The following is a 27,390-nucleotide window of genomic DNA, read 5'->3' as shown; positions in this document are numbered from 1 at the left end:
TCTTTCCCCTTAAAACTCTTTTGGCATCACATAATCCTATTTCCCTGACCTATTGGGTCATTTTATACTATTTTTAAGACTTGGTGACATCCTACACCATTCACATGTTGTCAAAGAATATCCATGAGTTGAATTGGATTGGATTGGATTTTGTTTACGTGTACCGAGGTACAGTGAAAAGTATTTTTCTGCGAGCAGCTCAACAGATCATTAAGTACATGAAAAGAAAAGAAAATACATAATAGGGCAACACAAGGTACAAAAATACAAGGTACAAAATGTAACTACATAACAGCATCAGTGAAGCGTACAGGGGCGTAGTGTTAATCAGGTCAGGCCATAAGAGGGTCGTTTAGGAGTCTGGTAACAGCGGGGAAGAAGCTGTTTTTGAGTCTGTTAATGCATGTTCTCAGACTTCTGTATCTCCTGCACGATGGAAGAGGTTGGAAGAGTGAGTAAGCTGTTTTGGTGCTTCTGGTCCCTCTAGATGTATTTCAGTAGGGATATGTGAAAGCAATGTCACTGAATTTCAAATGATATTGTCAGAAAGCAGCTGTAATGTGGAGTGATGGAGACATGCAGCACATATTTTGAATAAAGATTCACTTTTCCAAATAAATTGTCAACTTGTTTTATAGCCATTCTGCAGCGAAAGCTTTGTGGGCTGAAAACTAATACTTGGACTTAATGTTTTTCATGGGAAATTGTAAGACGTCTGACTTTTGGGAGGAACGGGACTGAATTAAATACTGTTTCGGAAAGAGAATGACAAGCTTTCTTGTGTTGTAAATCTACGTTTCCACAGCAAAGCTGAAGGCAGATATAGCTGTAATAAATATTTCAATAGCCCAAGCTGGGTCTTTCCCTGCATTGTTTCACTTGGTGTTATCTGAAGGATCACTGCTGTGACAACGATTTAATGTTTTTTCTTGGGCAAAGTTGTCAGATGGCTGCTGGAATTGGATATAATTGGTCTAAATATCACCAGTTGCTTAACACCAAGCAAGCATTTTGTTTCTTCAGGAACAGAAAACTGGATTAATGAATCAGCTCCACGTTTTGCTTTATGGTATCTGGTGGCTGTGCATTTGTAGAAAGAAGATCTAGGCGTCAATAACTTGTGACCTTAATCTCCATCTCCTGCAGTTGTAATCTGGAGACCCTAACTATCTATTTGAACTCTATTAATTTTGATACTGCACATGGAATGTTACAGAAGGATGAAGTTCATCTTCCGATGTAGCTTTTTTTTGTCTCTGGAACGTTGTGGTACGTACAAGATCTAGAGTTATAACTTACTGAGGGGCTTGCCATACACATGGCACACGAAGATGTCATTGTATCCTTGAAGTTATTTCAAGATTTTATTTTCTTTGAGCTTGTTATAAGATAGGATTCATTCGATTTTGCTTCTATTCTCTTGTGCACTGGCGGCTGCATTGATTACTTTTATTACCTTCCTACTTGTGTCCAGATCTAGCAAACTTTAACATAAGCATCTTGTGTCACTGCTTAGATCTTATTGTTCTTAGCATTAAACCTGTTAAGACTGTTGTTGGACCCAGTGTTTTTCTACCTCGCAAGCTACTGTTCTGGGAAATATTTTTATATTCAGTCACTAGGGGTTGACAGCTCCTTTATTGCCAATGATGGGAATCGCAGGATGGTGTCTGATAAGTTAAGTGACTCTCAAAGAATCCTTCCTCGTGAAAATAAACTGGTTGCCTGAAAATCAATGTTCACTTTCCATTTTATCTTGTTCATTCCCTTATTTCCCCCTTTTTTTTTTTTTTTGTTGCGGTGATCATTTTGCTCCATGAATGCTTAATGGACATTTATCTTTAAGTCAAGCAGCAGAGAGAATGAGGAATTCAAAAGTTGCAACAAAGAACTCTGCTAGCTTTGGACAGCAAAACTCAGACTTGTTTGGCACCTGAGAGATTGGGTGGGACTTGGTTCGATTGGTTGGCTGGTGGCTGTTGAATCGGCGAAAAGGCCGTATTGTGCCTGGTAACAGGTGGCGATTGGATCCTACCCAAGTGGGATGATTTCCAGAGACGTAAGGAAAGCAGAGTTGACTTTCTCTCTCTCCCCTTTGTGTTTTCTCCAGAAATGCTGTGAGCTGCTGTATTTCTGGATCTGCAGCAACCTGAATGAATATACAGTGAAAATCATTGAAGCCTGGTGTGTGTGTTTGGGCTATTTTTCCTAAGATTTCATTTGTGTTGTGTCTCTGGGTCAAGTTTGATTGGAATTGACCACGCACTAGCCCAGGGGGTCATAACGCTTACAAAATGTATTATTGCAGAGATCTGTGATAATGTGTGAGTATATATTTATTCTTCGCAATCATAAGGTGGAACAGTATGAGGGGGCGGACCACCCACAACAGCCCCCCCCCCCCCCAACAACCACCACCAAAAACCACATTGGCATGGAGTGTGTCAGCCTTATAGCCATAAAGTGCTGTTGCACAGACGATCAGAGTGGGATGTGGGATTTCTACGCTTCATTGGGGCAGATGTCCCTCCCTCTGGATCTGATGGCTAATCTGATTGGCTGGCAGGTCCATCAGTCCTGGCAGCGCTAGAACAGCAGCAGTGGCTGCTTCTGGGACTGCAGAAGAAAAGGGTCAAGACCCATGGATCCCTGAGAGTAGTTAAGCTGGTGTCTTGGGCGGGAGGATTTGGGTAGGTTATATAGACTGGGAGAGGGTGTGGGCTTAAGGGAGGGAGAGGGTCGGGGGGGGGGGGTTGGGCGGAGATGGGGCTTGACCTAATGGCAGCCCACAATTAACCAGGGGCAGCCCACAAGTAACCAGGGGCAGCCCCTAAAGAATGACCCTCCTACTTCCTCCCCATCCTTTAAACATTAAGGTATTTTAAAAAAACAGGGTTTCCGCTCCTGCTCTTCTGCCCAAAAGAGCTATGGCACAGACAGCATATTATCAAAGTTAATTGATCTTGATTATACATAGAAATATGTGGGCCGGCTGCCAATATGGGACTTGCCACTTCTATTATGGGGGAGAGCTCAGGGGTGATGGGAAGGTGGTGAGATGGGCCTATGACCAAATAGTGCTCGGGTCACACCACATTTTCAATGTTAATTTCCTCCTTGAGCATGTTGAAATGTGTTATGAATCATGTAAATCTTTGAAGCTGCTTTTAAAAGAGCGAACCAATGTAAAATCTTTCTCACCCTTTATTTCAAGGTTTTAAACTCACTGCATTGTCTTTCAAGACACCCAAGTGGGAATTGGCTATTGTATAATAACCACCAGTCAAATGAGCTTTCCCACCCAACTGTTGTTGGTGTTGCACTATCAGAAAATGTCGTCATTATTACAGTTTACCGTAATAAATTCCAGGATAACTCCTGTCATAGCACATTTGTGAAAGAAAGGATTATGTACATTATGTCTGCTATAAATCCAACATTTATTATTGTGTCCAGTTCTGGTAACCAAGACATTCAAGTTCTGGGGGGGGGATTCTCCGAGTCCTGCGCCGGGCCGGAGAATCGCCGCAACCGTGCCACGATGCCCTGACGCGGCACGTGATTCTCCGAGGTGCGGAGAATCGGTGCCATTTGCTCCGGCGCCTTTGATGCGGCGCCGGCTGCGGGCCGCTGGAATCGGCGGGGTCGCCGATTCTCCGCTCCGGATGGGCTGAGCGGCCACGCTGATACGACAGAGTCCCGCCGGTGCCAGCCTGTTTCGCGCCCTCGTGAAACGCGACGGCGTTCACGACGGTGCGGGCACCTGGGTTCCATTTTGGAGAATCGCCCCCTGGATGTCAGTCGAAGAAGATTGAGGATTCCAACTCCTGATATTATTTGGTTGAATTATAAAGAGGCTGGAAAAAAACATGAACATTTCTGACTTTAATGGGGAAACAATTGTGAGGTAATCTTTTATAGAACTAAAAAAATAAATTATATTGAAAGGTCAACTGAATAATTACTTCAGATTAAGACAAAGGACCAAGCTGATAAAAGGCAAATTTAGAATTGATATCGGGTAGCTCTTCATGCGAAGAGAAACCTGAATTCCAGGTAGTCAAGGCAAGTGCTCTTGAACCCTTTATGAAACAAAATGAAAATGAAATGAAATGTAAATCGCTTATTGCCACAAGTAGGCTTCAAATGAAGTTACTGTGAAAAGCCCCTGGTTGCCACATTCTGGCGCCTGTTCGGGGAGGCTGGTACGGGAATTGAACCGTGTTGCCGGCTGCCTTGGTCTGCTTTCAAAGCCAGCTATTTAGCCCTGTGCTAAAGGCATGCTGTGATGAGGCTACCATTGGGTCTTTCTGGATGGGTAGCCTATATTGCATCACGTTTTTCTTTTTATAAATTTAGAGTACCCAATTATTATTTTTTTTTCAATTAAGGGACAATTTTAGTGTGGCCAATTCACCTAACCAGCACATCTTTTGGGTTGTGGGGGTGAAACCAAAGCAGACATAGGGAGAACGTGAAAACTCCACACGGACAGTGACACAGGGCCGGGATTCGAACCCGGGTCCTCAGCGCTGTAGCCCCAGTGCTAACCACTGCGACACCGTGCTGCCCTTGACCTGGCTTGAATGACAGCCACTCCCACAACAGCCAATGCTGTTGCATCCCTAATGCCATTCCATTTTATGAGGAGCTACTTTATGGCCGGTTGAATAGCTGACTTTAACTGTCTGAACTGTAAATTCCTCAGCCTCTACACTCGTAGCAGGGGATAAGAACTCTTCTTTTTGAAAAGGTGAAAACTGTTGTGCAACATCATTCCAAAAATGTTACGTGTAAAAGAGACTGTGTTCTATTGAGTTGTCTTGTAATTTATGTGACCAATGTTCCAGTATGTTTACTGGTACTCAATCTTCCTTTGTTCCTGTGTATTTGTGCTTTAAAGCTGTTCTTGGAAGAAGCTGTGAGCTAACATTTTTATGCACGTACTTGAGATGGGATAGAAATAAAATTGATACCCATACTAGTTTTATCACTGCCCTTCTCTGTTTCTATGTCCAAGTTCCTTGGGCTGGGAGTTTTCAATGTAATGTTGGCTAAAATGTGGTGGTGGTGGGGGGGGGATTGCTTCCAGGTATAAGGGAGAAATCAAAGCTAAACAAAGATTGGGAATTGAAAGTAATTAGTCAAACTGGCAGTTTATATCAGCAAGTGACTAAATGTATTGATGCTTTGCTTAATGAGCCCTGAGTTGTGATTGTCGTTGATCTGAAGACTATTCTTGAGTAGAGAATTTGCAAGCATATGGAGAAAAGGATGTTCAATTTTACAATGAATTTAAAATGAGGGGCTGCATACTGATTGATGCATTTTACTTAGTTAGCAAAATTGTTCAATATTGTCCTGTGCAAGATGAACAGCAACAGGCTATCTTTTACTACTCTATAAAATAACTGCAGAAACTTATTGTCAAGACCAATTGCTACAGATCTAATTGTTACAAGGTCATCTTTTATGTCGGCAACACTCTGTACATAGTTTCTGGACAGAACTTTGTAGCAGGCTGTGCAAAATCTAGTGGGAAAAAAACAGGAAAAAGATTGTTTTGCACTGATAGCAAATGTTGAGTTTAAGGGATGGACATCGCTGTGGTCTTCTGACCCTGTGTGTGCTGGTGGTCTCCATGCTTTGCCTGCCATGGGTGTGTTGATTGTAGAATTACAGGATTAGCCGAAGCTGCTGTGTGGCTGGTGTGAGTCGATGCTGTGCAGGGGTGTCAGCTGGAATGAGACAGGAGCCAGTGTCCCAATGAGAGCTCCACAGTATGTTTACACTGTATGATGTGGGAGGTCAGCAAGATCTATAATCAGCACAAGAAAAGATAAGGAACACCAGAGAGCTCTGCAGCAGAACCTAATCCAAACATATCACACTGGAGAGGAGGACGTATCTTTATTGATAACCTGTGCCCTGATAATTCCACTGATAAATTCCTGCTGCTTGTCATTTTTGATTGAAATTAATTTGGTTTAGAGTTGGAACTTTAATTTCAGTTGTCCACTGAAAATATAAATTTTAGACTGTCTCCTGTCTGAGTGATGATGCTATCTATCAAAACATTCATGTGTATCTTAAAAGGAGCTGAAAGCTCAACACTAAAATACTTTGGAATTGGCTTTGAGGTCAGTTAGCTCATGGAACCTAACTGAAATGGGAACTATTAGTGATTAACTGGCTTTAAACCAGTCAATACAAGTAATGCACCTGTGCTGCATATGAAAAATCTGATTTGATCCTATCCATTTTCCACCCACTTTAAACATAATTTCAGCAAGAATGCAACATAGAATTTACTGTCCAGAAGGAGGCCATTCGACCCATGGAGTCTGCACCGGCCCTTGGAATGAGCACCCTACCTAAGGCCGCACCTCCACCCTATCCCTGTAACCCAGTAACCCCACCAAACCTTTTTGAACACTAAGGGGCAATTTAGAATGGTCAATCCACCTAACCTGCACATCTTTGGACTGTGGGAGGAAAGTGGAGCACCCAGAGGAAACCCACGCAGACATGGGGAGAAAGTGTAGACTCCAGACAGACAGTAACCCAGGCCGGGAATCGAACCTGGGACCCTGGAGCTGTGAAGCAACAGTCCTGACCACTGTGCTATCATACCATCCGCTCTATTGTATACAGCTACACTATGGGCTGCATTTTACAGACTGGAACAAAAAAAGGTGTATGGGCCCACAACTAAGGGTGCTGTGCCATCAGTGACATGCGTGCCCACTCAGCCATAGTTTACAGGTGGTAGGTGTAGTGATATGCATCACTGTATATACACACAAGGGGTTAATGTAAATACACTACAACTAAGTAACCACTAGAGGGAGCACCAGAGATGTCATGACATGCAGACACGCAACCAATGGGTCATTAGAACAGGACACAACCAATGGGGTAATCAGGACACCCAGAGATGGCATTACCACAAGGGGGCACTACACGGCCCATATAAAAAAGACAATGCACATAGGCTCTGCCTCTTCCACCGGCAGAGAGCAAGATAGAGTTGATTATCAGCAACATCACACCCGTGCACATGGTGAAGAGCAAGCTTATGTAGTAGAATAGACTGAGTTACTAGAGGCAGATTAGTAGAGTGTCAAACTCATTTAAGAGCATTGTTAATCGTTCAATAAATACGTCAAACTTATCTCTGAGTCTGGAGCATCTTTCAGCAGAGCCTACATCAAGTAGCAGTTTGTTACTAGCAATAACATAACACAACATTACGAAGTCTTACAACACCAGGTTAAAGTCCAACAGGTTTGTTTCGATGTCACTAGCTTTCGGAGCGCTGCTCCTTCCTCAGGTGAATGAAGAGGTCTGTTCCAGAAACACATATATAGACAAATTCAAAGATGCCAAACAATGCTAGGAATGCGAGCATTAGCAGGTGATTAAATCTTTACAGATCCAGAGATGGACCTGTGGATCCAGAGAACGGACATCGCGCAACAATCACCAGGCAGGAATGTTCCCTTCCAGTCGGGGAACACTTCAGCAGTCAAGGGCATTCAGCCTCTGATCTCCGGGTAAGCGTTCTCCAAGGCGGCCTTCAGGACCCGCGACAACGCAGAATCGCCGAGCAGAAACTTATAGCCAAGTTCCGCACACATGAGTGCGGCCTCAACTGGGACCTGGGATTCATGTCACATTACATTCATCCCCCACCATCTGGCCTGCGAAATCCTACCAACTGTCCTGGCTTGAGACAATTCACACCTCTTTAACCTGGGGTTACCCCATCTCTGGATCTGTAAAGATTTAATCACCTGCTAATGCTCGCATTCCTAGCATTGTTTGGCATCTTTGAATTTGTCTATATATGTGTTTCTGGAACAGACCTCTTCATTCACCTGAGGAAGGAGCAGCGCTCCGAAAGCTAGTGACATCGAAACAAACCTGTTGGACTTTAACCTGGTGTTGTAAGACTTCGTACTGTGCTCACCCCAGTCCAACGCCGGCATCTCCACATCATAACACAACATGGTACAGGAGTGACTGATCAATCTCTCTAGTTCAACTCAGCAAGGTTAGAGACAACCAGCAACCAAATCCAGGCACGATGAACAAGATTCAGGCTCCTCATCAACTCTGGACCACCGGTAATCTTAGTGCTAGCTGGCATTCATTCAAACACAAATTCCTACTATACATGGAAGCATCCGACCTGAATGGTGCGACCGATGCTCGGAAGATAGCACTCCTACTCACCATTGCGCGTGAACATGCGATAGAGATCTTCAACTCGTTTCAATACTCAGAAGGGCAGGCCAAAACAAAATACCAGACCATCTTGGACAAATTCGACAGCCACTGCGAGGTGGACATGAACAAAATCGGTAAAAATGGCGCGAATACTCACCACGGGGCACAGGTAGGGTTGAAACAGAAGAAGGCGGCAGTTTTGAATGGCAGTCATCTTGCGCGTTTGCAGTCTGACCAGTCTGCACATGCGCACTTGCCTAAAAGACGCTAACCGGTGTTTTGTGCTTGCGCGAGAAGCCGCGCATGCGCAGTTGCGAAAGGAGCACGTAGTAAAGGAACCTCGGCGTGCGCATGCGCAATTGAGTCCTACGAATGATGTCATGTGCGTCATGACGTCAAGACCACACCCACTTAAAGGGGAAATGTCCGAAAATTAAAAAAGAGTTTTAAAGCCACAAGACACAATTCTTTCACCTCAAAAGTCAGAACAATGCCCGAACTTCTACCAGACGTTGAAAATATCCTCCGCAGCAGCCTGGAACAAGCAGTTTGTACCACACGAAGTGAAGAGCACAATGACAAATCCAAAACCAAAGAAGATGATTTGTTCATTGAACAAGAAGAAAACGATGCCACACAGCGAGTACTGAACGACTCCGTTAGCATCAGGAGTGTGTGACACTAAACGCATGACTCTGATCAAGGCTGTGCTACAAATCCAGATGATGACTACCTGGATAACGCATACCGAGTAGGCTTCATCACAAAGTACAAATACGCCACACCCGGCACATTGCAAGTCCCGTAAATCCTTCCCGTGGATTTCGAGGACGAGTGGATGTCAACCAATGCCCCATCCAGTTCAAACTGCACGCAGGTGCCTCTGCCAACCTGATCTCTCAGTCGGACTTCACGAGAATCAAGAAGGCTCCCAAGCTCCTTCCAGCTGCCTGCAAACTGCAGAACTACACTGGCAACGCAATTAAGGCACTGGGGTCCTGCCACCTGACAGTGTCCAACTGACACATACAGACAAGCCTACGCTTCAAGATTGTTCAGCCAAACAGGGCGTCCCTGCTAGGTGCGCACGCCTGCAAGCAACTGAACCTCACCCAACGGGTCTACACCATGACGCCGTCTCATCCGGATCCTCAGGCCAGCATCGACGACATCCTGACCCAGTACCAGGATGTCTTCAGCGGGATGGGCACACATCCGTACGAGTACAGGATTCTACTGCGGCCTGACGCCAAACCAGTGGTCCACGCACCACGAAGAGTCCCCGACTCTACACCGAGAGCGATGAAAGACTCCACAGCGAGACCACTGCACGATGAGAGAGCGATATAAGCCTCCACAGAGAGCTCGTTGACAGACTCCACAATGGAAGCAACTGAAGACTCCATAGCGAAGTCCATGCATGAACAAGACCATGAAGGTCTATCAACCTTTTCTGAGCAACCAGCAGCAGACTATGAAAGTCTACCAAGCTCATTTAACCAACAAGAAGACACTGAATGTCTACCCACTATATGTGAGACAAGTGACTAAGAAATCACAATTCTCATACAAGATGTGCAAGATCACAGCGAGACTGACAGATCTCAGCTCGTATGTACAGAGGCACTCAACAATCAAAGTGAAACTACCCGAGTCCAGTGAGACCTCTTCAATTAAAACCTCATTCCACTGAGCCTATCCACAAGGAAATGAAATCTTGAAGATTTTGACTCCAGACGAGGAGCATCAAGAAATCAATGATGATTCAAGTGAACCAGAAATGACTCCAAAAGAGGAGCACCAAGGAATCAAAGAGGAATTACATCAACCACAAAGGAGTGATGTCACCAAGATCAGTGCAACATCCGGTCATTTTCACAATCCTCAAGAAGAAACGCTCAATGAAGCATCAGATACCACAAAGGAAACTGACACAGGTAACTTTGAGAATGACTCGAATTATCCACACGGAACAGTCATTGAGCACGACAGAAACAACAACAATAAAACAACAGCTTGTACGACATGGTACAACTCTGCACATGAAGGACAATGTAACAGCACAGCTCAAAACAATGGCAAGATTACAAACATACTATGGCATGACAACGAATCTCACCAATTCACGTTTGCTGCACTACAAACAAGCAAACCAGCTTTCAAGAAAGATGACATACAGAATCGCTACCACAAGTATTAAAAAAAAGTCTAAATCAGACAACGAAGTGATTCGACCATTCGAACCCCTCCTGATGACTCGTTCACAAAGAAATGACAACATCAACACCACCACTTCAACAACAGAAGAAAGCAACTCAACTGTACAAATTCATAAGATTGGACTCCTAGATATTAATTAGTATTGTATAATCATCAGTATCATCACAACTTGTACATGTCGTCATTCATCTACCTGTTTTCTACAATTTTTTTTAACAAAGTACAGAAAATATGTAACATGGAAAAAGGGGGGGATGTGGTGATATGCATCACTGTATATACACAAGGGGTTAATGTAAATACACTACAACTAAGTAACCACTAGAGGGAGTGCCAGAGATGTCATGACATGTAGACATACAACCAATGGGTCATTAGAACAGGACACAACCAATGGGTAATCAGGCATTACCACAAGGGGGCACTACACGACCCATATAAAAAGGACAAGGCACACGGGCTCTGTCTCTTCCACCAGCAGAAACCAAGAGAGCAAGACAGGGTTGATTATCAGCTGCATCACACCCTAGCACATGGTCGAGAGCAAGCTTGGATAGTTAGCAGAATAGACGTGAGTTACTAGAGGCAGATTAGTAGAATGTCGAACTCATTTAAGAGCATTGTTAATCGTTCAATAAATACGTCAAACTTATCTCTGAGTCTGGAGCATCTTTCAGCAGAGCCTACATCAAGTAGCAGCTTATGTTACTGGCAATAACATAACACAACAGTAGATATGGTATTTATAAAGCATAGACTTGCAGGCCACAAAGGTACAAACAAACGAGCTTTACTGGAAAGGTGTTTACTCAGCAGGCGGTGACGATAAACTGACTGTTGGCCTGCTCAAACTGCCGATGACAGCATCAGTACATAGAACATACAATGTAGAAGGAGGCCATTCGGCCCATCGAGTCTGCACCGACCCACTTAAGTCCTCACTTCCACCCTATTCCCGTCACCCAATAACCTCTCCTAATCTTTTTGGACACTTAAGGGCAATTCAGTATGTCCAATCCACCTAACGTGCACATCTTTGGACTGTGGGAGGAAACCGGAGCACCCGGAAGAAACCCACACAGACACGGGGAGAACATGCAGACTCCACACAGACAGTGACCCAACGGGGAATTGAACTTGGGACCCTGGCGCTGTGAAGCCACAGTGCTAACTACTGTGCTCCGGTGCTGCCCATACATCACGTGATTGGACTCTTAAAGTGACCTGTTCCAACTAGGAACAAACATGAATATACAACACTTTCCTCCCCCTTTATATTAGAAGTTCCTGCAATGAAACACCGTATAACGCTAACAATCACAATTTACAATATGAACAATTAATAAACACAACAGTCAATAAGTTAGATGTTTCAGAGGACATCGATTTCTGTGTGGTTGTCGACGAACCTCCGGCACCTGCTTTTCCGTGTTGACGGCAACCCCTGGTGTTTTTGGTTTAGTTGGGATGTTCTCTATAGTTGTCTCAACTGGAGTCAACCTCTTGCAGGTTGACTCGATGTTGAAGTGTCCTCAATTAGGGTACTGTCTTCCACAGGTATTTCTGGTATTATCAGGTTCTCAAGAATGTCTAGGGCTTTACTTGGCACAGTTTGTTCTGGACTCTTGATTGACTCTGCCTCTGATAAACTACAGTACGAAGTCTTACAACACCAGGTTAAAGTCCAACAGGTTTGTTTCAATGTCACTAGTTTTCTGAGCGCTGCTCCTTCCTCGGGTGAATATTCACCTGAGGAAGGAGCAGCGCTCCGAAAGCTAGTGACATTGAAACAAACCTGTTGGACTTTAACCTGGTGTTGTAAGACTTCTTATTGTGCTCACCCCAGTCCAACGCCGGCATCTCCACATCTGATAAAGTAGTTCTAGTTGTTAAAAAGCTAATCAGCGTATCTTCTCCACGCTACATTATCCCAAGTTTGAACAGAGACCGGTCCTGTCATTACCAAAACAATGGCAGATGTCCACTTCTCACTGGTGGTAGAGTTCCTTGCCAATACTTTCTGACCTTTCTGAAAAACACAGCGTTTGGCCCTGTTTTCACGTCACAAAACCTACTCTTTTTTAAAAAAAAATGTTTTTGAACATAGTATATTTACAGTTGTGTACACAGATTAAAATATATACATATATAGAAGAGAAAAATAAATAAATAAACTGGTAGGATATTGTGCACTAGCTCAACAACAGCAACTCTGTACAATGAGCAATATTATGTTTAACGAATATGTAGGCACCTGTTTGTGTGTGTGTTCGGGGGGAAAGGAGAGAGAGAAGCTGGGGAGGTACATATACATTTGGATGCCGGAGAAACAATTACGGTAGTTATGTCCAGTACAGAGAGGGCAATACAAGAATGGATCTGGTATTGTTACTTGCTTCCCCTGGATGTTTTTCACTGCCGTCGCGCGTTCACCTTTGCTTCGGCCGTTCGACCCGTCTTTCGCCCGTATTTTCTTTGTTCTCTGTTACTGTATTTGCTGAGTTTGTTGTAGTTTCCTGTCCTCTCCTTCCGGCTATCCTTCTCTCGCTCCCCCCCCCCCCCCTTTTCCCTTCTCCTGTGGTTCGCCTTTCTTTTCGCTTAGGTTTAGCTGTCCCCGTTTCTCTCCCTTTCACGCCTTGGCTACTTTCCCCTGATTCTTGGCTACCTGGCTATTCTTCTGCTTGTTCGTTGGCCACAAACAGGTCCCGGAACAATTGGGTGAATGGCTCCCATGTTCTGTAGAAGCCGTCGTCCGACCCTCTGATGGCGAATTTGATTTTCTCCATTTGGAGAGATTCTGTGAGGTCGGACAGCCAGTCTGCAGCTTTGGGTGGTGCTGCTGACCGCCAGCCGAACAGGATTCTACGGCGGGTGATCAGGGAGGCAAAGGCAAGGTTGTCTGCCCTCCTCCCCAGGAATAGATCTGGCTAGTCTGACACCCCGAAGATCGCCACTTTCGGGCATGGCTCCACCCTCATCCCCACCACTTTTGACATTGCCTCAAAGAAGGCTGTCCAGTGCCCAGCAAGTCTGGGGCAAGACCAGAACATGTGGGCGTGGATGGCCAGGCCTCCTTGGCACTGATCACATCTATCCTCCACCTCCAGGAAGAACCAATTCATTCAAGTTCTTGTTAAGTGGGCTCTTTGTACCACTTTTAGTTGCGTCAGGGTTGAGCCTTGCGCACGTAGAGATAGAGTTGACCCTATGCAGTGCTTCGCTCCAGAGCCCCACCCTATTTCAATCCCCAAGTCTTCCTCCCATTTCTTTCTTGTTGCGTCCTGTAACTCTTCCAGTACTGTCTGTCGTGGCGGTTGAGGGTATGTCCTTGTCTCCGTTCGTAGGGGTTTTTTGAGTTGCAGGTACCTTGGCTCGTTCCCCCTGGCTAGCTGGAATTTCTCCGTACAGCGAACGCCATGATTAGTTTGTCTTGTGCTTTGAAAAAGACCTTTGGGTGTAGTATGGATAGATCTAAGTAGGAAGAGGTCCTTGCGCAGTACGTTCATTTTGATTGTCTGGACCCCCCCCCCCCCTGCGAGGGACAGTGGGAGTGTGTTCCATCGTTGCAGGTCCTTTTTTACTTCCACTGTCAGACTGGTGAGGTTTCATTTGTGGATCCCATTCCAGTCATGGGCTATTTAGATCCTCAGGAATTTGTGTTGGGGCTTGTTTAAACGGCAGTCCCATTAGTGCTGTCCCCCTTACTTGTGGGTGTACCGGGACGTTCTCGCTTTTTCTCATGTTGAGTTTGTAGCCCGAGAAGGCGCCAAACTCTTTCAGGAGCGCGATGAATCTGTCCATGCTGCGTTGTGGGTCCGAAATGTAGAGGAGCAGGTCATCTGCATAGAGTGAGACTCTCTGCTCTCTGCCGCCCCTTCGAATCAAACACCAGCTTTCTGTTGCTCTGGGAGCAATTACTAATGGCTCGATCGCTAGAGCGAACAGTAGTGGGGGCAGTGGGCATCCTTGTCTGGTGCCCCTGTGCATTGGGAGTTGGTGTTGTTTGTCCGAATGCTCGCCACGGGAGCGTTGTATAGGAGCTTTACCCAGGAGGTGAACCCTGTTCCAAGCCCGATCCGCTCCAGTACCTCTTATGAGGTCCTTCCATTCGACCCTGTCAAAAGCCCTATTCTGTGTCCAGGGAGACAATCACCTCTGGTATTCTGTCCCCGGGTGGGGTCATTATCACATTCAGCAGGCGCCTGATGTTCGAGGTTAGCTGTCTACCTTTGACAAATCCCGTCTGGTCCCCTGCGACCACCTCTGGTACGCAGTCTTCTAGCCTTTTGGCCAGTATTTTGGCATCTGCATTTAGCAGTGAGATGGGTCTGTATGACCCAAATTCCGATGGTTCTTTATCTTTCTTAGGTATCAGCGGGATTGAGGCCTGTGCTAGCGTAGATGGCAGTGTGTAGCCAGCGAGTCTGTGAACATCTCCAGCAGGTGCGGGGCCAGTGGTGTCGCAAACGTTTTGTCGAAGTCCGCCAGGAATTTGTCTGGTCCCGGCGCCTTCCCCGCCTGCATGGAGCGAATGCTGTCTATGATCTCTCCCAGTGCTTGTGGTGCTTCTAGGCCCCGTTTTCTGCCCTCCCCCATGACTGGTATGTCCAGTCCATCAAGGAACCGTTTCATCCCGGACTCCCCTGTTAGGGGATCTGAGGTGCACAGCCCTTGGTAGAAGGCCTTGAAGGTTTTGTTTATCTTTTCTGGTTCTGTTTCTAATGTGCCTCTGGTATTCCTGATTTGTGCAATTTCTCTGGTGGCTGCCTGCTTTCTCAGCTGGTGTGCCAACAGGCCTTTGCTTTGTCTCTGTGTTCGTATAGGATCCCACTTGCCTGGCGGAGTTGGTGCACTGCTTTCCTGGCGGAGAGCAGATCGAAGTTCCTTTGTAGCTCTTTCCTCTCCGCCAGGAGCTCTCCGGTCAGGGCCTCGGAGTATTTGCGGTCTACCTCCAGTATGGAGTCGACCGCTGCTGCCTAGCCGCCCTTTCCTCCCTGTCCGCGTTTTGAAAGCGATAATTTTCCCTCTTACTACGGCCTTTAGCGCTTCCCAGAACGTGGAGGGTGAGGCCTCTCCGTTTTGGTTGTTCTCCGTGTACTCTGCTATGGCCTGCGATATCTTTTTGTTGAAAGCCTTGTCAGCTAGTAGGGCAGTGTCCAACATCTATGGGGTGTTGGAGAGGTTCAAAGTTACATTCCAGAAACAAGACCTAAACGCTAGAGTGAATGCAGCAAGAATCAAACCTCGTGGGGAGAGAAGCAGGGTCTGGAGGCACGCTACCATCTGGAAAAGGCACCGCAGAGGCTGTGCCACGAGATTCAGGTAAAGGAGGCCGTGGTATGTAGGCTGGAGGGACGGGCTAGCAACAGAAAAATAGATAGACAGCAGGGGGCAAGAACGAGAGAGGCTGAAAACGGAGCTTGAGCAAAGTCGGAGAACTCCAACACCTGCAGAACGCCAACTCCACCTTACTCCAGCTAAGATTTATCCTGGTTGTACCACACTCAGTAGTGCGAAGCGAATGAAGTTACCTCTGAAGTGAAAGTTCTAAAAAAGCAGTCAGATTAGGTTTTGCTCCAACTGGGACGACACAAGCTTCATCAAAAATACCATGGCAGAAATTCCCGACATAGCGACGCACCGACTAATCATGGGGGGGAGACTTCAACTGTGTACAGGATCCAATGACTTAACAGATCAAGCCCCAAATCGGGGGAAACCTCAAACATGGCAAAGGAACTCGGTCGCTTTATGGAACAGATGGGAGCGGTGGACCCCTGGAGGTTCACCTACCCAGGGGAGAAAGAGTTCTCCTTCTCCTCAGTACACAATGTATACACCAGAATTGACTTCTTTGAGGTGGGGAAAATGGTGCTGCCGGGGCTAGACAAAGCAGAATACTCCGCAATTGTTTTATCCGACCACGCGCCACATTACATGGACGTGAGGCTGGAGATGGACAGGGCCCAACGCCCCACATGGAGGTTGGACACTGCCCTCCTAGCTGACAAGGCCTTGAACGAAAAGATATCGCAGGCCATAGCAGAGTACATGGAGAACAGTTGAAGCTGTTGCTCCTGAGGATTTCCAGAAGGGTTCTTTCTCTTTAAGAACATGTCAGATTTAGCCTTTAGAGTTGGTTTGTTAAGCAAAGTCCGGTTACGGTAATTAAACATAGATTAACATAGAATTTACAGTGCAGCAGGAGGCCATTCGGCCCATCGAGACTGCACCGGCTCTTGGAAAGAGCACCCTACCCAAGGTCAACACCTCCAACCGATCCCCATAACCCAGTAACCCCACCCAACACTAAGGGCAATTTTGGACACTAAGGGCAATTTATCATGGCCAATCCACCTAACCTGCACATCTTTGGACTGTGGGAGGAAACCGGAGCACCCGGAGGAAACCCACGCACACACGGGGAGGATGTGCAGACTCCGCACAGACAGTGACCCAAGCTGGAATCGAACCTGGGACCCTGGAGCTGTGAAGCAATTGTGCTAACCACCATGCTACCGTGCTGCTGTTGGTATGATCATTGCACTTAAAGTGCTGCTGTACAGAATGAACTAGGAAAGGAATACTGGTGTTGCTGACTGTGTTCTGAGCAACTCCAACTATTATCATATGGCCATCTGGAACAACTCCCATCCAAACATCCTTCTTGAGTTTCTGTGCTGGTTCCCTTTGTCCCTGTTGTTGCTGTTTTTTCTGATCAGCAATCTTTTTATTCTTGTTGACCCTTGGTGCATGAAGAGAGTCAGCAGCTCTTTTCCCAAACTGAATGTTCTTTCCAACGAACTAGAGAATTTCCTTTCTGGTCAGATGTTTCGAGATGAGTCTCTAATTCTTGTTCCTCTGTGGGTTGGAATTTACAAAGGGAGCACAGCACGTGCCAAATTTTTGATATGCTTTTGACCTTCATTTTTGACAAAGCATTCATGTGCACTTTCTGTAAGCTCTTCATGCTTTGTTTTTTGATCTTCAACAACATTTGTTACAGTATGCTGAGCCTTTGTCGTCTTGGTCCCAAAACGGCTCCATGAGCCTTTGCTGCAGCTGCTTTTAGAGCTTTTTTAGCAGCTACTACTTTCTGTTCCTTTAGGTTTTTGGTTGGGTCTGCTTTGGACTCTGACGTGCGATTCACCTCGGCCCAGTTTAGCTTGATTCTTTCCAGCCAGTTTCTCCCTGTTAAGGCGGGATAGTTAATTACCTTAAACGATGTGCAGGGACAAGTTTGATGTTTGTCCGTTTAACTGCACATTTCCAAGAATATAGCTCCTCAACGGAACCACTCCACCGTTGTAGGTTTTGAGTGTGATCTTTTGAAGGTTTCAAGGCGATATGTCATTGTTTCTCTTGGTAAACAGTTTCAGGGACCAATGAAACAGCTGCGACAGTGTCCACATCCACTTTCAATGGTTGTAAAGGAGTGACCCAATAATGGTTTGTTGCATCCGCAATGGCCAGTGTGTACAAGTCAGTTCGCCATCTGACTGTGACTGGTTCCTTTTCGTATCACGTGAATACACTTGATTTGATTTTTCACTTATGTATTTGGTTCTTTTTTGCAATTCTTGTTTGAAACTTATTGTTTCTTCCTCCAACGAGCATGTTTGTTGTGCCTCTTTTTACCACAATCTGCTGCAGCGTGACTGGTTTTTTTTGCACATTGGTGGCAATTTCATTCCTGTGTCTGTGTTCGGGTCTCAGCTGACGTTTATGGATTTTAGTCCTCAAACTTAATTGTTGGGCTTCCTTATCTGCTAATTCCATAGAAATCACAACTTCTAATGCCTTCTTTAGGTCTGTTACTTTCTGTTAACCTTTTTTGGACAGCATCATTCCTTAACCCATATGCTAGTCTGTCTCTAATGTCATTCAAGAACCTCTCCAAATTCACAGTATTCAGCTAATTTCTCCAAATAGCTACGAACTGTATGCTGGATTCACCTTCTTGCTGGTTACATTTGTGGAACCTGAACACCTCAGCGATGACCAAAGGTTTAGATGGGAAGTGGCCCTGCACTATCTCCACTGTTTCACAATAGGTTTTCGAGTCTGGTTTTTCTGGCTGCACCAGACTCCACTGCTCTGTATTTTCACCATGGTCCCAAAAACTCTCACCATTTTTATTATGGGAAGGCTTGCTTGCATAAGCCCGATGTGTCACAAAAGTTTTAGCACTCACCCTGCTGCTTTTCCTTTCAAACAAGGTAACCCCGAGCTCAGCCTGTTCCTTTCCGAGTTTTTCAAGAGGTGTTGCAAACCAGCTCTCAATTGATTGTTGCAGGGTATTTGTTACTTTACTTAAAACTCACAGTAGAGGGAGCACTATTTCAGAACTTTCCAGGCAGAGCATGTGCAAGCATTTTTTGATGTTGTTTTCACCAAAATCTTTGTTTAAATTTGGTTCCTTTGATGGTTGCTGCTATTATTTGGCACCCCTCCCTTTCCAGCTTTGGTATAGTTATCTTTTAAATTTTAATCTCTTTTTGGATGGCTGCAGAATGAGTCGACTATTTTTCTCACTTCATCAGATTTCTGCAATTCTGTTTTGGGTGTTTGCAGTGTGGATCAACCACCTCGTCGCCAATTTCTTTGTGATATTTTTGAAGGATAGGCTTGCAGACCACGAAGGTACAAATAAACAAGAGCTTTATTGGAAATGTGTTTACTCAACAGACTGCGAAGATGGACTAACTGTTTACCCCCCAATGTCCGTGATCGAACTCTTAAAGTGACCTTGTTCCAATTAGGAACAAACATGAATTTGTACCAGTAGGAGCCTTCCTGTGGCCAATTGAGGCCCTTAAGTGGAAAATTCATTCCCAATTAAGGCCCTCGTTTTGTAGAATTAGTGAACATAATCTAGCTGAACCTATCCTGCACATGGCATGCCCACACTATTCCATAGGGTGGCATTTTACACGGCTCCCCACACCCCAATGTAAATTTAGGGAGTGGGCAGCATGTTTGGCCATCACTTCGACTTTACGGGTTGCGGTAGATCCTGCCCCCAACTTTTAACTCTCTGGGCTGCTTGTCAGTGAAATAGGGATACCTCCTTTCAGGCCTTGTGGTAATCAGAAGACCCTACCTTCTCCACAGACCCTTCCAGGGTCTCCTATGATACTGGTAATGACCACTGATCCTAGTGTGGCATAGAGCTGCTGCTCTTCAATTGACTGGCAGCTCTATGAGCAGAACGTCCTCCTGGAGGCAGAGGGAAGTCTCACCTCCTGCAAATGGCAATTGTCTGAAAGATCAAAATGGGTGAACCAGCCAACCGAGGCTGCCCAACCCCTAAATTTACACTGGGGTGTGGAGAACCATAAATACAACCCTATGGAATGTAGCATATGTCAAGTGCAGGATAAGAGCTGTCATGTTCACTGTTATTAGCATTTCTTCTCGTTTTACCCTTTTTGGGGAATAATGGGGCAAGTGGTGGGAGCATTTGCAAGTTGTTTATCATCCCATTGAACCGCAGTGAATGCACCTTCTGTGGCTAACAAGTGCCGGCGTTGAACTCTAACCCTTAGCTTCTGGACCAGCAGTACGGCCACTACCACTGCACCACAAGACGTCCTATTCATGTTTACTGATTTAACACAATTTAATCTTAAATTCTAGTTATGGTGAGGGTGATGCCATTTTTGCTGATATCCAGCTTTCAATTAAATATGTGGTGGAGGGGGGGTGGTTAGATGAACTAGATTCTTGATCCTTTCCTAGATCAATTAGCTGTGCTGCTTTCCATCTGGAACTGGCATTTTATTTGAAATTGGTCTCTTGCAGCTTTCAGTTGTTAGGGTGACATCCAATGAACGGTCCTGTACTTTGAATAGGAGAGTTATTTTTGGCTGTATGGAGAGTGAAGTGGCAATGACCTGTTCCTTGTTAATTTAGGGGTCATTTCCTGAGTAGGGAGGAATTATTATCAACTCGTAGAATATAAATACCAGTACAAACTAGTTGGACCAAATGACCTGTTTCTGTGTTGTATGTTCTATGTTGCTTCATTATAGTCCTTGATTATTAATAACTGGGAGTTCAACCCAGTTGCATGAATGAGGAACTTTTAAGCTCCGAGCGATTGAGGGAGTACAACATAATCACAGTAAAGGTGAATGTTGATGCTAACCATATCCACAAAAAATTAAACGTGCACAATATTCTGAAGTATTTGATAATGTGTTATCTGAAGATGATTTAAATGTGTATTTGGACTGGAAATTGTTTTACTGTTCATCGTGCTCTTGGGACTGTTCACCTGCTTATTTTACTGAGATTTGGCCTGAAATGTATATATTTTTTTAATGGCATTCAGCTGACTGGAGTATTCTGTTTGTACATTATTCTGTCTCTGCAGACATTTTTCCGCTCCTTGTTTATGGCTGTGACCACTTGGGCCAGGAGTGTGTTTGTGCCTCTTCAGACGTTCGATATTCTGTCAGTACTTATGCTCTATATTGTATCACTCCCCTTTGCGCAGATTGGGATCGTTCTCACTTTCATGGGTGTTGTTTATTCTCTGGAGCAGCAGTTTTTCTCTGTAGTGGAACTGTCAGCCTTGAAGTCAGACGGTTATGGATGCAGTCCCTTTTCCAGAATTTAATCCATGCTACTACTGCAGTGCGGTACTGGCGGAATGCTATACCATTGGAGGTGTTACCCTACTGCTTCACAATTATTGTGCATGTTCCACAATTATTGTGGCAATAAGGTCAGGTGGGGTTGTGCTTACTGCCCATTCACAGGGTGAGGGATGGAGTCGATAGATCAGTGGGTGGATTAGAGGTAAGTTTCTTAGGTCTGAAGATGATGCTTCTGTCTTTCCTGGCCTGCACACAATGAAACAAAAGCCCTTACTTTATGGATTTGGTCCTTCTTGCCTCCTTTTACTTGTCACATTTCCAAAGCCAGGAAAACCCAGCAAGCTGGTTAAAATGAAAGCACATTGCTTCATTAAGATGCATAAATGACCAGCCTGCCTCTGAGGATGGATTGACTACCCATTCCTCATCCTTTGACTGTTAAAACTGGAAATCAACAGTTTGGGGTGGGTTGGGTTTCTGTTTCAAAATTGTAGCTTTTTAACCTCCCACCTGAACTAAACTCACCTGTTTTGAGATATTAAAATTACCCTAATTGTGTCCAATTCTGTGCATCACACTTCTGTCAAAGCCTTGAGAGTGACTGCAGAGGAGATTAATATAACAGGGACAAAGTACTTCAGTTGTGTGGAATGAATGGATTGTTAATCTTCAGAGCAGAGAAGGCTACAGAAATATTAAATAGAGGTGTTAAAAATGAGGGTTTGGGATGAAGCAACTAAAAGGCAATGTTCCATTGGTAAAGGGGTCAGTAACCAGAAGACAAAGATTTAAAATAATTGGCAAAGAACTCAAGGGGAGGTGAGCATTTTTATTTAAACAGTGAGTTATAGTGATCAGGGATGCACTGCCCAGGGTGGTTAACTTCTGAAAGAGAATTGGATTAATAGTTGAAATACAAAAATCTGCAGGGCGATGCAGAAACAGCAAGGACATGGGGCAATCTACCATGCTGTCTGCTTCTATGATTGCTGTCATTTGAACAGCTACATAATACCTACCCTTTTTCATGTACAACAACAAATTGTTTTACTGTTCAGCTTCAGTTCTAAAATGCAAGTTTCTATAGTTTAATTATTAATCTCCATTAAGCAGTGGTTCCCAACCTTTTGTAAGTTGTGGTACACTTTTATACCATAGACTTTGAGGCACACCTCCTATTTTCTCCAACTGAACTGCCCTCTTGCAAAAGCCTTTAATCTCTAAAATCCCTACAAACTGGTCAAGCCACCATTTAATACTATTTTCATTAGTTTAAGAGGTTTGCAAGGAAAGCCTTGGCTCTCATTGTCAAATACAATATTGGAGCCAGTTTCTTCTTCTTAATTTTATTGGTTCCTGTTTATTACTTCCATCTTCTTCCTGTACTGGGAACGTTGTTCTTTTTTACTGCTCCCTGTCTTCTCTTTTTTTTGAACCTCTCCCTCCCTATCTCCCTCGCTTCTCCCAGGCTTTTGCACCCTTTTTGTGTTTTTGCTTTTTGCAGAGGCACATAAGACTTTTGCCTTCATCTTCGTGGCCGGCATCTCCAATTCCCAAAGAACCTGGGATCGCGGGCGCATGAAGCAGCACAGTGGTTAGCACTGTTGCTTCACAGCTCCAGGGTCCCAGTTTCGATTGCCAGCTTGGGTCACTATCTGTGTGGAGTCTGCACGTTCTCCCATGTCTGCATGGGTTTCCTCCGGGTGCTCCTGTTTCCTCCCACAGCCCAAAGATGTGCGGGTTAGGTGAATTGGCCATGCTAAATTGCCCTTAGTGTCCAAAAAAATGTTAGCTGGGGTTACTGGTTATGGGGATAGGGTGGAGGTTTGGGCTCAAGTAGGGGTGGTCTTTCAAAGGGCCGGTGCAGACTCGATGGGCTGAATGACCTCTTTCTGCTCTCTATAAATTCTATAATTCTATGAATCAGCCAGAAAATGGCTGCACATGCGCTGTTCAGAATGTTATATGTTGGTAATCCGAACCGTGCATGTGCCGGCGGGAAAGGCCCACGCACGCGCAGTCTGATCTTCGGGCATAACCAATGTTAAAAATTCCGAACTGCGCATGTGCTGCCAATTCCCAGCCAGCGTATGCACGTTTCGGATTACCAACGTAAAACAATCCAAACCATACCATGTGCAGCCCATTCCCAACCGGTGCATGGGAGGCCCAAGGCTCTTTGGGATTTGGGGATGCTGACCACAGAGCTGAAAACAAATATTAATCTGTTTATTTACATTAATGTGTAATCATTTTAAACCTTATTTTTCCGTACACTTGTGGGGTTTTCATGGCACACCGGTTGGGAATCTTTGCCTCAAATTTTGAAATTTTATACCCTGCTCTTTCAATGCATTATTGGGATCCTTAATTGTAATTTGTTTCTTAGATCCTCGATGAGATCACTGAGCATGGTATCAGAATCTACCAGCTGCCAGACGCAGACTCTGATGAAGATGAGGAGTTTAAGGAACAGACTATGATTCTGAAGGTAAGACCTCAATGATGGATAGTGACTTAACTACCATATTGCACAAGTGGTCAGATTCTAGTGCAGGTGGCTGTGGAAAGTGAACTTTCTGAGTGGGGTGGGGCAAATTCCGCTTGGGTGTAGAGAATACGGCCTTTGGGGAAAGTGGGGAAACTCATTTTCGAATGGTTTTGAGATGAGGCAGCAAAACCTTGAGCTATGTGGGCAGCAAGGTAGCACAGTTGCTTCACAGCTCCAGGGTCCCAGGTTCGATTCCCGGCTTGGGTCACTGTCTGTGCGCAGTCTACACATTCTCCCCATGTCAGCGTGGGTTTCATCCGGGTACTCCGGTTTCCTCCCACAGTCCAAAGATGTGCAGGTTAGGTGGATTGGCCATGATAAATTGCCCTTTGTGTCCAAAAAGGTTAGGTGGGGTTACTGGGTTACGGGGATAGGGTGGCGGCGTGGGCTGAAGTAGGGTGCTCTTTCCAAGAGCCGGTGCAGACTTGATGGGCCGAATGGCCTCCTTCTGCACTGTAAATTCTATGATTTCATGGGGAAACCAATCCAGCTCACTTCTGGAGAGCAATTTACATGGATTTAAATGAGCTTTTTGACAGTTTAAGCTCAATTGTGGAAATCCTTTCAGTCAGAAAAACATTGCCATTCTCTTGCTTCCTTTCATATTTATTTGTAGACCTGAAAACTGGAAGGATGTTCCTCTGTTTAATATTGTTTTAGAATTCATGCTGAATGTTCCAAATCAAGGGAGAAGCATATAGGGGTCCAAGTGCCAAAATCGGGGAACATTAGTGGATTGGTACAAACATTTTAAAAGCCCAATAGAGAGTTGGCCCTTGAATAAAGGGGAATGGGCCTGGAATATAAAGAGGTGGAAGTTATCCTGGAGTAGTATGAAGCTCTGCTTAGACCCGATCTAGAGCATTGCATTCCGTTCTAGTGTGCTGCATCTTCGGAAGGATATATGACCTTGGAGGAGTGCAGTGCAGATTCAACAGAATTATATCAGGACTTAAAATGGTTAATGAAAAATGAAAATGAAAATCGCTTATTGTCACAAGTAGGCTTCAAATGAAGTTACTGTGACAAGCCCCTAGTCGCCACATTCCGGCACCTGTTCGGGGAGGCTGTTACGGGAACCATCATTAAATTATGAGGACAGATTAATAAACTAGACTTGTATTCCCTTGAGTGTAGAAGATTAAAGGATTTGATAGGGTCAGATTTCCCCTGGTGAGGGAGCCGAGAAGAAGAAGGCAGACACTTAAAACTAGAGGTCGGGTTTTCATAAATTATGACAGGAAGCACTTTTTCACAAGGGTGTAAGAAATCTGGAATCCCTTGCCTGAAAGGCTGGTAACATTGAACATTGCAAAATTAAAATTGATAGTTCTTTGATATGCAAGCATATTAAGTATTGCAAAACCAAGCTACTGATTAAGATACACATCGGCCACTCTCTAATTGATTGGCATGATAGGAACAAGGGACTAAATGGCCTATTCCTGTTCTTTCATCCATTGGATCCAAATTTCCTTTTCCATCTAGGCTAGCGTTCCCTTTGCTGTGATTGGCTCCAACCAATTGATTGAGGTGAAAGGTAAAAAGATCAGAGGTCGCCTTTACCCATGGGGCGTGGTTGAAGTGGAGAATCCAGAACATAACGACTTTCTCAAACTGCGGACAATGTTGGTGTAAGTATCCGGCACTAATGCAATCATGTGCTTTGTACCATAACTTTCTTGCAAGCCCAGTATCAATAATTAAATTCCTCAAATTAAATATTTCAACTACAGACATGTCCATGATTGAGCACAGAAAGAATCCTGCTGGAGCAAACTGCTTTGCACTTGCTGCATTGTTGGTGTTTTGCAGTGCTGTGATACAGAATCATGGGATCTGGGTTACTGCTTCTGATTTTCTGTGTGGTGATTTTAGGAGGACATCCTTTTGAATGAGCCATTTGAGTGTGTCTATTCTTTTGTTACCTAAATTGCATCACTCTTGCATCTTTTGCAAAATAAGGATTAAGGATACTGCCAGTGATGTCTTCTGGTTCATTTCAAGGAAACAATTATAATGCAGATGGATAATAGAGAGAAAGACACCCAGCATGGAGCATGTAATGTTTCAGAGTACTTGGCAATAAATAAGCTCCACCATCTGCACAATGCAGTGCAATTCTAATTTCAATCTCTTTACAGAATCAAGATAAGCCTATTCACTGTTTACTCCAAGCCATATAAGCTATCATCATCTTCTCAACTTCTGTGCTCAAAAGCAGGTCTGACCCACAGTGCTGCAATCTCCACCAGGACACAGCAAGGAGGCAGGTCCTGAATCTGCCCCAGTCAGAACAGAGATCAAACCCAGTGCTGCTTGCACCAATCTGATCCATACTGATGGTCCAGCCAACTGAGCCAACCACCTGTTTTCGCCCCCCCCCCCCCCCCCCCCCCCAGGATCCTGAGTTGCTGTTGCAACATGCACTTTTACATGAATGTTGTAGACTGGAGCTGTGGATAGTGATGGTCGAGACTCCAATGTTTCCATCACACAGCTCGCCAGGAACCTCTTCCGCTTTTACCGCCTCCATTGGAGTATGTGGATGGGTTTACAAATTGATACTCCAACCTATTTGACTGCTATGAATGCACATTCCTTGAGCTTCTGGCTCAGAGGCAGGGATGCTACCTACTGCACACCACAAGAGCTCCAAATAAACTATACTTGAGCAAATATGTATTGCTGAAAAGAGACATGCTGTTGATGCTTTTTGTCTTGCACTCATCAGGATAGAATCGCAAAAATACAAATTTCAAAGATAGCAACAGTTTATACTGCATGAGAAAGAGGTGTTTGATTGTTTGGCAAGTGGACTCTAATTGGTAGAGATGTTGCCATGGAGAATGCACCAGAGAGCAGTTAACCCGCAAGCTTTTGTTTAAATTCAAACCAGGCAAGTCCACTAATGAAAATAACCTGTGTTCTGAAATGTGAATGTACTGACTTTGGAGAAGCCTGAATTCTAGCTCAGATTGTAATTGAATGCAGGTAAATGGAACTTGAGTTAGTGAGCCACCTAGCTAATCCATCACAGGTTAATTTGATATTTGAGTGGAGTAATCTGCTCTGCCATGTTGACCACCCATGTTTGATGAGGTCTTATTTCATTCATGACATTTACCTTTGCTGTTGCTTCAAACCGCTTTAATGTATCACTGGAATGAAGGAATGTGAGGCTGCAAGACTTTTTTGTTTGGGGGGGTCGGGGGGGTGGTGGTGGGGGGGGTGGGGGGGGGGGTGGTGAGATGACAAACAACCTTGACCTATGAGAAGCTTTCGAGGATGAGGACCTCCCTGTCCCTTCAGGTGTGCCGGACCCTCGCCCCCTGTTCTCCATTCTCGGTCCTCGAAGACGCCGGGGACCTCCATGTCCCAGGATGTAGCTGTTGTGCACATTCCCTGGGAAGCATGCAAAAAAGGTGCATGATCCGGAGGTGGGGGTCGCACATGAGTTGAATATTCAGGAAGTGAAACCCCTTCTTGTTAATGAAATCCCTGAAGCCACGGTGCAATCAAGGCGATATGCATGCCACCTATTAGCTCCTGGTCCTGGGACATCCTGGCGATGGTGGAAAATCCTGCTGCCCAGGCATCTTGATGGGCCTGGTCCAGCTCAAAGTTTATGTAGCCTCAGGGCATCCGTGACTTCATGGATGCACTTGTGGACTATAGCTTGGGAAATGCTGCACGAGTTTCCCTCGAGCCCTGGAATGAACCCTTACCATATACGTTCAGGGCTGCGATGACCTTGATGGCCGCAGGGAGCGAGCATTCTCC

General features: G+C 45.0%; 1 protein-coding gene across 3 annotated transcripts in view; it reads left to right on the top strand.

Annotated features, from left to right (window-relative positions):
* LOC140410176 (septin-2) overlaps nt 1-27,390 on the top strand; it is a 260,093-nt gene that overhangs the window by 120,128 nt on the left and 112,575 nt on the right. For all 3 annotated transcript variants that reach the window (XM_072498165.1, XM_072498163.1, XM_072498164.1), the window contains exons 8-9: nt 23,446-23,547; nt 25,096-25,241. In XM_072498165.1, the coding sequence (XP_072354266.1) occupies nt 23,446-23,547; nt 25,096-25,241 (248 nt within the window). The remainder of the gene's footprint in view (nt 1-23,445; nt 23,548-25,095; nt 25,242-27,390) is intronic.

This window comes from Scyliorhinus torazame, chromosome 1 (assembly GCF_047496885.1).
Source record: "Scyliorhinus torazame isolate Kashiwa2021f chromosome 1, sScyTor2.1, whole genome shotgun sequence".
Taxonomy (NCBI): Eukaryota; Metazoa; Chordata; class Chondrichthyes; order Carcharhiniformes; family Scyliorhinidae; genus Scyliorhinus; species Scyliorhinus torazame.
Note: the sequence above shows the minus strand (reverse complement) of the source record. Positions and strands in the feature narration are given on the sequence as shown.